This window comes from Xyrauchen texanus, chromosome 1 (assembly GCF_025860055.1).
Source record: "Xyrauchen texanus isolate HMW12.3.18 chromosome 1, RBS_HiC_50CHRs, whole genome shotgun sequence".
NCBI lineage: Eukaryota > Metazoa > Chordata > Actinopteri > Cypriniformes > Catostomidae > Xyrauchen > Xyrauchen texanus.
Window position 1 is genome coordinate 43,165,244 of NC_068276.1, and position 13,261 is coordinate 43,178,504.

General features: G+C 35.2%; 1 protein-coding gene and 2 pseudogenes across 1 annotated transcript; all 3 read left to right on the top strand.

Annotated features, from left to right (window-relative positions):
- Positions 1 to 409: 409 nt before the first annotated feature.
- On the top strand, positions 410 to 1,861 carry LOC127650887 (pleckstrin homology domain-containing family F member 2-like; annotated as a pseudogene).
- Positions 1,862 to 5,220: 3,359 nt separating this feature from the next.
- On the top strand, positions 5,221 to 6,669 carry LOC127650901 (pleckstrin homology domain-containing family F member 2-like). The gene is made up of 2 exons (XM_052136549.1): positions 5,221 to 5,374; positions 5,513 to 6,669. Exon 2 carries the CDS (start codon positions 5,516 to 5,518, stop codon positions 6,389 to 6,391), a length of 876 nt encoding a protein of 291 aa, XP_051992509.1. The 5' UTR covers positions 5,221 to 5,374; positions 5,513 to 5,515; the 3' UTR covers positions 6,392 to 6,669.
- Positions 6,670 to 10,017: 3,348 nt separating this feature from the next.
- Positions 10,018 to 11,478, top strand: LOC127650895 (pleckstrin homology domain-containing family F member 2-like; annotated as a pseudogene).
- Positions 11,479 to 13,261: the final 1,783 nt, after the last annotated feature.

A 13,261-nucleotide genomic window follows, 5' to 3' on the forward strand; every position in this document is an offset into this window, starting at 1 on the left:
GTGAAATGTTATAACAAAAACAACATCTATAATAACAATAAAACTCATCACTGTATTTGATAGGTATGCCGTTTATCATTTGATAAACAAGTGTTACAGTATACTCAATGTTATGACACCTTATGTTACCTGCTCAGGAATCAGCTGTGCAACTGACTTGAATCAGATATAATATTAGTTTAAAATATTTTATTCTGTGTTTGATTGACTTTAGTATGTATCTGGGTTATGTGCCTGTCAAGAATAAGGAAGTCTATAATTGTAAAAGAACAACATATTTTCCTAGAGCTTTGGCACTTCTGAGCAGATCAGGAATTTCCCACATCAGAGACAGGAAAAACAAGTTTATGAAAACAGTATAAAAGGGTTGTCTCAATAGTTTTTCTGATCAGTGAACTGAGAGATTTGGAAACACTGCTGAACACTGTTTGGCCAAGGAATCCGATTGACATTTGCAGGAGGAATCACACAATTTTTCTTTATTATTGCAACTAAAAGGACAAAACTGAACATTCAGAGTCGATTTACCCAGTGATAATTGCACGCATTTTTCTCAACTATCAGGTATTTAGCCAAATGCTTTTCATTTTATAATTATTTAATGTCTCGACACTTACTAAACCAACTTGACAGATATATATATCCAGCAGTTACCAGTCCCCTGAAATTCATTTGACCTTGTTGTTTTTACTTGTTTAACAGATAATGGAGGATATAGCATTTTCGGATCAGAACCGTAGTACGAATCCACGCAGTGCAGAGCTCTTTCCGCCGCACTGGAAAGACACTTCTGATACCTGGACGTGTTCTGGTGGGAGAGGGTCGCTTGCTGAAGTTGTGCAGGCGTGGACCCAAGCCCAAAATGTTTTTCCTCTTCAATGACATCTTAGTCTATGGCAGTATCATGGTGCCTGGTCATTGGAACAGTAACCAGCAGATCATCCCTTTGGAAGAGGTGCACCAGGAAGATCTTGAAGATGGATTGGCATTGGCTAACCAATGGCTTATCCGCACACCACGGAAGTCCTTCTATGTGGTGGCTGCCTCAGCTGAGGAGAAGCGTGCATGGATGGGGTACATTGAGCAGCATAGGGCCCTGCTCTTGCAAAGTAAGGGCCTCCCCATCGTCAGCACCGCTGTTAGGAACTTTGCTGCTACCTGGATCCCTGATATGGCTTCAGCCATCTGTATGCGTTGTTCTGAACGCTTCAACGTTACCAATCGGAGGCACCACTGCCGGATGTGCGGCTTTATAGTATGCAACGATTGCTCCAAGAATCGGGCCATGTTACACAACATCTCCTCCAGACCAGTCGCGAGTTTGCTGGCATTGTATGAACAACATGCAAGATGGACTAGAGCAGGGAAAGAAAACATCCAAGGGAAAGAATTGGAAGAACTCCTCATTGGAGGACTCACCATCACAACCCGAATTTGAAACTTCCAGCGAAGAAGAGCTCGAGGAGCAGATTGAATACCAGGTGCCCACCAAGTGGTTCAGCAACCACCTGGATAATAACTCCCCTTATTGTTATCTAAATCCCGAGCACATAAAACCTCCCGTCAGTAGACTTTGCAACTAGACAGAAGTGAGAACTCACGATAATGATGAACATTGCTGGAATAAAGCACGTGTTGCACCAAAACATCTGGTGCACAGAGTAGATTGCCAGCAGGTATTGAGTATTTTGCACTATAGTCACTTCTACATCTTGTATTTTGCACTCTTATTTTGTGTTGTATTATCATGCGTTTTTGAATGTATACTGTAATATAATTGTATAGAATATGTTTTATGGCTTATCTGGTGTAAAAACATAATGTACAAAATGTGAAATGTGTGTACATTGTAATCAAGACAAGAATAAACTATATTATTATAAAATACTTCTAGGTTTTTTTCAGTTTTGTTTTTTATAGTAGATGTTTGGTGCAACCATGAAAAAAGAAACACATAAACAGCACTTAAAGGGGTTCTAAATTAATTGGTTCTTGTCCCTCTTTGAAACAAGAACCAGTCTTCCACACCTCCCCTTACAGAGCACGCCCCACGCTTTGAGAACCACCGTGTTCAATACAAGTTATGCTTAGTTGACAGCATTTGTGGCATGATGTTGGTTAACACAAAATATAACTTCGACTGTTTTTTCCTCTTTTTTTTTTTTTTAAGCGAAAATCTGGGTTACAGTGAGACTCTTACAACTGAAAGGCACAAATCCGTTAACACCAAAATAATTGCTTTTTCCAAAGTATAGCCACAAGACATTAAAAAATGTGTGTGTTAACATCATTTAAATGTGATATAACCGCTTACTAACCTTTTCTGTGTAAGTTTATGATGACATAAAGCTACAAACTCATAAAAACATTGATTTAAACAAATTAACAGCTAAAAAAAAAATACACAGAAACATATGTAATGCTTCAAATTTCACCCTTTAAAACCTCCAAAAATTGGCCCCATTCACCATTGTACAGTATTTGGCTCATTCACCATTGTACAGTATTTGGCTCACTGTAACCTCGATTGTTGCTTTTTTAAAGGAGCAATGTGTCTTATATACAAACACATTTATTTAAATCAACATAGTCACAAATACTGTCGATTGAATGAACTTTTGCATTGAACATGGAATATTCCTTTAAGACAAACACAATAAGGCCAGAAGTATGCGGACACTCCCTTCTAATTACCGAGTTTGGCCATTTCAATAATTTATGCAAGGACAAATCTTATTGTTACATACCAATCTGGAAAGCTGTGCTTTTCCAACTTTATGGAAACAGTTTAGAGTGGAGCCTTTTTCCATAATGAACAAAGTGGGATTCTGCAATTGTTATTTCAAACAGCTACAGTATTTCAACCTGATCCAACCCATAAAAATTGTAGCGTTTTTTATCATGACGATTTAGTCAGATGAAATACAAATTGACTTAAATAAAACAAGTTGGTTTAGATATTGCCTCATGAAGCAATTTTTGAATGCTATTAGTGTTTGTTGTAGTGTTTTTAGTGCCCTACTTTTATGTGTAATTACACTGTAAATACTAATAGTAACCTCAAATTGTGAAATAATAGTTCAATTAGTTAGTACTCAATTTAAGCTTAAGTTTTTATTATTCTTACTTGTTTTAATTAAGTTTCAGTTACTCTCTAAATTCCAAAGTTGTCATTAATAAAAACATTAAAGTGGTCCTAATTAAACAGTACTTGAAATGTCACATTTTGGAATCATTGCTCAAATGTTTTCATTCTTTAAGTACTACAAACTCAAAATTATGAAGTACAAAATTGCTACTGTGGAATACCAATAAGCCTTTGTGCTTGAATAAATTATTTATGTTTGGTCAACTCAAGGGAACTTATGTAGAAAAATAATATTTTTTTTTATTTAAAAATGTATATTCTTATGACTATTGTTGTTGTTTTCTTATTTTCTTTTCGATCCGATACAAGTACTTTTAGGAAATTATCGCCAATATCGATACCAGTACCGATACCTCTAATAAATTACATTTTTATGAATTCTTTAGTTAAACTTAATAACCTAAATTATTACATTTGTTATATATGTATAGGCCTAAGCAGAAAATGATTAGGCTGCATTGCTTACCTTTTAAAAATTACTAGCATGTTAGCAAAAATTACTTATGGTTACTATTACTAAAACCAAGTTACAATATGGATACTACAATAATGCTGTAACAAAACCATGTTTAATTGTAGCAAAACCTTTGGTTACTTCCAAAACATAAAAAGAAAAACATGATTACTAAAGTTGTGGTTACTAGTCATGGTTACTACAATATTACTACAGTAAGTCCATGGGTAGTTTTCTTAAGGTATCATTTATTAACGAGGATTAAAGATCATTATCAATGTTTTAACACCTCTGAATTTAAATAACCCTGTAAAAATGGTCACACAAGCCCATTATAATACATGTCATCTTTAGGCTTGTCAATAACTCCAGATGCTGTTTATCTGTTGTTACGTCAGGAAAGCACTGATCCCTTTTTGAACGAGCACTATGACTCAAAGGGTGAGCACTGTCTGCTGGTGTATTTTAGCATATCTGTATTTTAGCATATCTCAAGATGAGCTGAAAGAAAAAATAGTTCCTGTGCCATGCAAAAATTTGCTCATATAATTCATTTCTTTCCACTTCGAAGCTTATGAGATGAATTAATAATCATGTTATCTAAATATTAAGTTCACTAGTTAAAAAAAAGTTATGTGAGTTACGTTTACTTGTATCTGGTTAATGTTACTTAAAATGAAGTTACATTTACTTGAGCCAAATAAGTAAGTTTACTTATGCAATGCATGCAAACTGATTGCCTTGAAAAATCTAAGTAAGGTCAACTAATTAGATTTTCCAGTGTGCTGTACTGTAATAGCTAAATGTACAGACAATTTACATATTCATCCACAGCATCTAATTGCAATCACAGAGGAAGAGTTTTCCATATTTTTTCAATACAATGTCTGTCTTGGCCTGTTATGTATCTCATATTGTCTGTGGTTTTTACATTCATTTCAAAATTATCCAGCAACTCAAAATTCCCCATACTCAAGCTAACTTTTATGTGTAAACAACTCAGGAATGTATGATTTTCCTGTAACAATTAAAAGATATATGAGGAAGATATCTACAGGGTAAACGTCTTCTGTTGGTTTTTGCACTGTGCTATGGCTCCAAAAGATTTTGAATGTTTACAAGATGTATGCACTATTTGACTAGATTTCTTCAGCAAAATCTTGTCTTGTCAAGTCTGAACTAAATTCAGAGAAGAATGACAGACTGATGTGAAATGTTATAACAAAAACAACATCTATAATAACAATAAAACTCATCACTGTATTTGATAGGTATGCCGTTTATCATTTGATAAACAAGTGTTACAGTATACTCAATGTTATGACACCTTATGTTACCTGCTCAGGAATCAGCTGTGCAACTGACTTGAATCAGATATAATATTAGTTTAAAATATTTTATTCTGTGTTTGATTGACTTTAGTATGTATCTGGGTTATGTGCCTGTCAAGAATAAGGAAGTCTATAATTGTAAAAGAACAACATATTTTCCTAGAGCTTTGGCACTTCTGAGCAGATCAGGAATTTCCCACATCAGAGACAGGAAAAACAAGTTTATGAAAACAGTATAAAAGGGTTGTCTCAATAGTTTTTCTGATCAGTGAACTGAGAGATTTGGAAACACTGCTGAACACTGTTTGGCCAAGGAATCTGATTGACATTTGCAGGAGGAATCACACAATTTTTCTTTATTATTGCAACTAAAAGGACGAAACTGAACATTCAGAGTCGATTTACCCAGTGATAATTGCACGCATTTTTCTCAACTATCAGGTATTTAGCCAAATGCTTTTCATTTTATAATTATTTAATGTCTCGACACTTACTAAACCAACTTGACAGATATATATATCCAGCAGTTACCAGTCCCCTGAAATTCATTTGACCTTGTTGTTTTTACTTGTTTAACAGATAATGGAGGATATAGCATTTTCGGATCAGAACCGTGTACGAATCCACGCAGTGCAGAGCTCTTTCCGCCGCACTGGAAAGACACTTCTGATACCTGGACGTGTTCTGGTGGGAGAGGGTCGCTTGCTGAAGTTGTGCAGGCGTGGACCCAAGCCCAAAATGTTTTTCCTCTTCAATGACATCTTAGTCTATGGCAGTATCATGGTGCCTGGTCATTGGAACAGTAACCAGCAGATCATCCCTTTGGAAGAGGTGCACCAGGAAGATCTTGAAGATGGATTGGCATTGGCTAACCAATGGCTTATCCGCACACCACGGAAGTCCTTCTATGTGGTGGCTGCCTCAGCTGAGGAGAAGCGTGCATGGATGGGGTACATTGAGCAGCATAGGGCCCTGCTCTTGCAAAGTAAGGGCCTCCCCATCGTCAGCACCGCTGTTAGGAACTTTGCTGCTACCTGGATCCCTGATATGGCTTCAGCCATCTGTATGCGTTGTTCTGAACGCTTCAACGTTACCAATCGGAGGCACCACTGCCGGATGTGCGGCTTTATAGTATGCAACGATTGCTCCAAGAATCGGGCCATGTTACACAACATCTCCTCCAGACCAGTGCGAGTTTGCTGGCATTGTATGAACAACATGCAAGATGGACTAGAGCAGGGAAAGAAAACATCCAAGGGAAAGAATTGGAAGAACTCCTCATTGGAGGACTCACCGTCACAACCCGAATTTGAAACTTCCAGCGAAGAAGAGCTCGAGGAGCAGATTGAATACCAGGTGCCCACCAAGTGGTTCAGCAACCACCTGGATAATAACTCCCCTTATTGTTATCTAAATCTCGAGCACATAAAACCTCCCGTCAGTAGACTTTGCAACTAGACAGAAGTGAGAACTCACGATAATGATGAACATTGCTGGAATAAAGCACGTGTTGCACCAAAACATCTGGTGCACAGAGTAGATTGCCAGCAGGTATTGAGTATTTTGCACTATAGTCACTTCTACATCTTGTATTTTGCACTCTTATTTTGTGTTGTATTATCATGCGTTTTTGAATGTATACTGTAATATAATTGTATAGAATATGTTTTATGGCTTATCTGGTGTAAAAACATAATGTACAAAATGTGAAATGTGTGTACATTGTAATCAAGACAAGAATAAACTATATTATTATAAAATACTTCTAGGTTTTTTTCAGTTTTGTTTTTTATAGTAGATGTTTGGTGCAACCATGAAAAAAGAAACACATAAACAGCACTTAAAGGGGTTCTAAATTAATTGGTTCTTGCCCCTCTTTGAAACAAGAACCAGTCTTCCACACCTCCCCTTACAGAGCACGCCCCACACTTTGAGAACCACCGTGTTCAATACAAGTTATGCTAAGTTGACAGCATTTGTGGCATGATGTTGGTTAACACAAAATATAACTTCGACTGTTTTTTCCTCTTTTCTTTTTTTTAAGCGAAAATCTGGGTTACAGTGAGACTCTTACAACTGAAAGGCACAAATCCGTTAACACCAAAATAATTGCTTTTTCCAAAGTATAGCCACAAGACATTAAAAAATGTGTGTGTTAACATCATTTAAATGTGATATAACCGCTTACTAACCTTTTCTGTGTAAGTTTATGATGACATAAAGCTACAAACTCATAAAAACATTGATTTAAACAAATTAACAGCTAAAAAAGAAATACACTGAAACATATGTAATGCTTCAAATTTCACCCTTTAAAACCTCCAAAAATTGGCCCCATTCACCATTGTACAGTATTTGGCTCATTCACCATTGTACAGTATTTGGCTCACTGTAACCTCGATTGTTGCTTTTTAAAGGAGCAATAAGTCTTATATACAAACAAATTTATTTAAATCAACATAGACACAAATACTGTCGATTGAATGAACTTTTGCATTGAACATGGAATATTCCTTTAAGACAAACACAATAAGGCCAGAAGTATGCGGACACTCCCTTCTAATTACCGAGTTTGGCCATTTCAATAATTTATGCAAGGACAAATCTTATTGTTACATACCAATCTGGAAAGCTGTGCTTTTCCAACTTTATGGAAACAGTTTAGAGTGGAGCCTTTTTCCATAATGAACAAAGTGGGATTCTGCAATTGTTATTTCAAACAGCTACAGTATTTCAACCTGATCCAACCCATAAAAATTGTAGCGTTTTTTATCATGACGATTTAGTCAGATGAAATACAAATTGACTTAAATAAAACAAGTTGGTTTAGATATTGCCTCATGAAGCAATTTTTGAATGCTATTAGTGTTTGTTGTAGTGTTTTTAGTGCCCTACTTTTATGTGTAATTACACTGTAAATACTAATAGTAACCTCAAATTGTGAAATAATAGTTCAATTAGTTAGTACTCAATTTAAGCTTAAGTTTTTATTATTCTTACTTGTTTTAATTAAGTTTCAGTTACTCTCTAAATTCCAAAGTTGTCATTAATAAAAACATTAAAGTGGTCCTAATTAAACAGTACTTGAAATGTCACATTTTGGAATCATTGCTCAAATGTTTTCATTCTTTAAGTACTACAAACTCAAAATTATGAAGTACAAAATTGCTACTGTGGAATACCAATAAGCCTTTGTGCTTGAATAAATTATTTATGTTTGGTCAACTCAAGGGAACTTATGTAGAAAAATAATATTTTTTTTTTATTTAAAAATGTATATTCTTATGACTATTGTTGTTGTTTTCTTATTTTCTTTTCGATCCGATACAAGTACTTTTAGGAAATTATCGCCAATATCGATACCAGTACCGATACCTCTAATAAATTACATTTTTATGAATTCTTTAGTTAAAATTAATAACCTAAATTATTACATTTGTTATATATGTATAGGCCTAAGCAGAAAATGATTAGGCTGCATTGCTTACCTTTTAAAAATTACTAGCATGTTAGCAAAAATTACTTATGGTTACTATTACTAAAACCAAGTTACAATATGGATACTACAATAATGCTGTAACAAAACCATGTTTAATTGTAGCAAAACCTTTGGTTACTTCCAAAACATAAAAGAAAAACATGATTACTAAAGTTGTGGTTACTAGTCATGGTTACTACAATATTACTACAGTAAATCCATGGGTAGTTTTCTTAAGGTATCATTTATTAACGAGGATTAAAGATCATTATCAATGTTTTAACACCTCTGAATTTAAATAACCCTGTAAAAATGGTCACACAAGCCCATTATAATACATGTCATCTTTAGGCTTGTCAATAACTCCAGATGCTGTTTATCTGTTGTTACGTCAGGAAAGCACTGATCCCTTTTTGAACGAGCACTATGACTCAAAGGGTGAGCACTGTCTGCTGGTGTATTTTAGCATATCTGTATTTTAGCATATCTCAAGATGAGCGAAAGAAAAAATAGTTCCTGTGCCATGCAAAAATTTGCTCATATAATTCATTTCTTTCCACTTCGAAGCTTATGAGATGAATTAATAATCATGTTATCTAAATATTAAGTTCACTAGTTAAAAAAAAAGTTATGTGAGTTACGTTTACTTGTATCTGGTTAATGTTACTTAAAATGAAGTTACATTTACTTGAGCCAAATAAGTAAGTTTACTTATGCAATGCATGCAAACTGATTGCCTTGAAAAATCTAAGGTCAACTAATTAGATTTTCCAGTGTGCTGTACTGTAATAGCTAAATGTACAGACAATTTACATATTCATCCACAGCATCTAATTGCAATCACAGAGGAAGAGTTTTCCATATTTTTTCAATACAATGTCTGTCTTGGCCTGTTATGTATCTCATATTGTCTGTGGTTTTTACATTCATTTCAAAATTATCCAGCAACTCAAAATTCCCCATACTCAAGCTAACTTTTATGTGTAAACAACTCAGGAATGTATGATTTTCCTGTAACAATTAAAAGATATATGAGGAAGATATCTACAGGGGTAAACGTCTTCTGTTGGTTTTTGCACTGTGCTATGGCTCCAAAAGATTTTGAATGTTTACAAGATGTATGCACTATTTGACTAGATTTCTTCAGCAAAATCTTGTCTTGTCAAGTCTGAACTAAATTCAGAGAAGAATGACAGACTGATGTGAAATGTTATAACAAAAACAACATCTATAATAACAATAAAACTCATCACTGTATTTGATAGGTATGCCGTTTATCATTTGATAAACAAGTGTTACAGTATACTCAATGTTATGACACCTTATGTTACCTGCTCAGGAATCAGCTGTGCAACTGACTTGAATCAGATATAACATTAGTTTAAAATATTTTATTCTGTGTTTGATTGACTTTAGTATGTATCTGGGTTATGTGCCTGTCAAGAACAAGGAAGTCTATAATTGTAAAAGAACAACATATTTTCCTAGAGCTTTGGCACTTCTGAGCAAATCAGGAATTTCCCACGTCAGAGACAGGAAAAACAAGTTTATGAAAACAGTATAAAAGGGTTGTCTCAATAGTTTTTCTGATCAGTGAACTGAGAGATTTGGAAACACTGCTGAACACTGTTTGGCCAAGGAATCAGATTGACATTTGCAGGAGGAATCACACAATTTTTCTTTATTATTGCAACTAAAAGGACGAAACTGAACATTCAGAGTCGATTTACCCAGTGATAATTGCACGCATTTTTCTCAACTATCAGGTATTTAGCCAAATGCTTTTCATTTTATAATTATTTAATGTCTCGACACTTACTAAACCAACTTGACAGATATATATATATCCAGCAGTTACCAGTCCCCTGAAATTCATTTGACCTTGTTGTTTTTACTTGTTTAACAGATAATGGAGGATATAGCATTTTCGGATCAGAACCGTGTACGAATCCACGCAGTGCAGAGCTCTTTCCGCCGCACTGGAAAGACACTTCTGATACCTGGACGTGTTCTGGTGGGAGAGGGTCGCTTGCTGAAGTTGTGCAGGCGTGGACCCAAGCCCAAAATGTTTTTCCTCTTCAATGACATCTTAGTCTATGGCAGTATCATGGTGCCTGGTCATTGGAACAGTAACCAGCAGATCATCCCTTTGGAAGAGGTGCACCAGGAAGATCTTGAAGATGGATTGGCATTGGCTAACCAATGGCTTATCCGCACACCACGGAAGTCCTTCTATGTGGTGGCTGCCTCAGCTGAGGAGAAGCGTGCATGGATGGGGTACATTGAGCAGCATAGGGCCCTGCTCTTGCAAAGTAAGGGCCTCCCCATCGTCAGCACCGCTGTTAGGAACTTTGCTGCTACCTGGATCCCTGATATGGCTTCAGCCATCTGTATCGCGTTGTTCTGAACGCTTCAACGTTACCAATCGGAGGCACCACTGCCGGATGTGCGGCTTTATAGTATGCAACGATTGCTCCAAGAATCGGGCCATGTTACACAACATCTCCTCCAGACCAGTGCGAGTTTGCTGGCATTGTATGAACAACATGCAAGATGGACTAGAGCAGGGAAAGAAAACATCCAAGGGAAAGAATTGGAAGAACTCCTCATTGGAGGACTCACCGTCACAACCCGAATTTGAAACTTCCAGCGAAGAAGAGCTCGAGGAGCAGATTGAATACCAGGTGCCCACCAAGTGGTTCAGCAACCACCTGGATAATAACTCCCCTTATTGTTATCTAAATCCCGAGCACATAAAACCTCCCGTCAGTAGACTTTGCAACTAGACAGAAGTGAGAACTCACTATAATGATGAACATTGCTGGAATAAAGCACGTGTTGCACCAAAACATCTGGTGCACAGAGTAGATTGCCAGCAGGTATTGAGTATTTTGCACTATAGTCACTTCTACATCTTGTATTTTGCACTCTTATTTTGTGTTGTATTATCATGCGTTTTTGAATGTATACTGTAATATAATTGTATAGAATATGTTTTATGGCTTATCTGGTGTAAAAACATAATGTACAAAATGTGAAATGTGTGTACATTGTAATCAAGACAAGAATAAACTATATTATTATAAAATACTTCTAGGTTTTTTCAGTTTTGTTTTTTATAGTAGATGTTTGGTGCAACCATGAAAAAAGAAACACATAAACAGCACTTAAAGGGGTTCTAAATTAATTGGTTCTTGCCCCTCTTTGAAACAAGAACCAGTCTTCCACACCTCCCCTTACAGAGCACGCCCCACACTTTGAGAACCACCGTGTTCAATACAAGTTATGCTTAGTTGACAGCATTTGTGGCATGATGTTGGTTAACACAAAATATAACTTCGACTGTTTTTTCCTCTTTTCTTTTTTTTAAGCGAAAATCTGGGTTACAGTGAGACTCTGAAAGGCACCAATCCGTTAACACCAAAATAATTGCTTTTTCCAAAGTATAGCCACAAGACATTAAAAAATGTGTGTGTTAACATCATTTAAATGTGATATAACCACTTACTAACCTTTTCTGTGTAAGGTTATGATGACATAAAGCTACAAACTCATAAAAACATTGATTTAAACAAATTAACAGCTAAAAAAAAAAAAATACACAGAAACATATGTAATGCTTCAAATTTCACCCTTTAAAACCTCCAAAAATTGGCCCCATTCACCATTGTACAGTATTTGGCTCATTCACCATTGTACAGTATTTGGCTCACTGTAACCTCGATTGTTGCTTTTTTAAAGGAGCAATGTGTCTTATATACAAACACATTTATTTAAATCAACATAGTCACAAATACTGTCGATTGAATGAACTTTTGCATTGAACATGGAATATTCCTTTAAGACAAACACAATAAGGCCAGAAGTATGCGGACACTCCCTTCTAATTACCGAGTTTGGCCATTTCAATAATTTATGCAAGGACAAATCTTATTGTTACATACCAATCTGGAAAGCTGTGCTTTTCCAACTTTATGGAAACAGTTTAGAGTGGAGCCTTTTTCCATAATGAACAAAGTGGGATTCTGCAATTGTTATTTCAAACAGCTACAGTATTTCAACCTGATCCAACCCATAAAAATTGTAGCGTTTTTTATCATGACGATTTAGTCAGATGAAATACAAATTGACTTAAATAAAACAAGTTGGTTTAGATATTGCCTCATGAAGCAATTTTTGAATGCTATTAGTGTTTGTTGTAGTGTTTTTAGTGCCCTACTTTTATGTGTAATTACACTGTAAATACTAATAGTAACCTCAAATTGTGAAATAATAGTTCAATTAGTTAGTACTCAATTTAAGCTTAAGTTTTTATTATTCTTACTTGTTTTAATTAAGTTTCAGTTACTCTCTAAATTCCAAAGTTGTCATTAATAAAAACATTAAAGTGGTCCTAATTAAACAGTACTTGAAATGTCACATTTTGGAATCATTGCTCAAATGTTTTCATTCTTTAAGTACTACAAACTCAAAATTATGAAGTACAAAATTGCTACTGTGGAATACCAATAAGCCTTTGCGCTTGAATAAATTATTTATGTTTGGTCAAATCAAGGGAACTTATGTAGAAAAATAATATATTTTTTTTTATTTAAAAATGTATATTCTTATGACTATTGTTGTTGTTTTCTTATTTTCTTTTCGATCCGATACAAGTACTTTTAGGAAATTATCGCCAATATCGATACCAGTACCGATACCTCTAATAAATTAAATTTTTTTGAATTCTTTAGTTAAAATTAATAACCTAAATTATTACATTTGTTATATATGTATAGGCCTAAGCAGAAAATGATTAGGCTGCATTGCTTACCTTTTAAAAATTACTAGCATGTTAGCAAAAATTACTT

Excerpts from the sequence above, each read along its gene's own strand:
- LOC127650901 (XM_052136549.1), top strand. The coding sequence starts at position 5,516 with ATGGAGGATATAGCATTTTCGGATCAGAACCGTGTACGAATCCACGCA.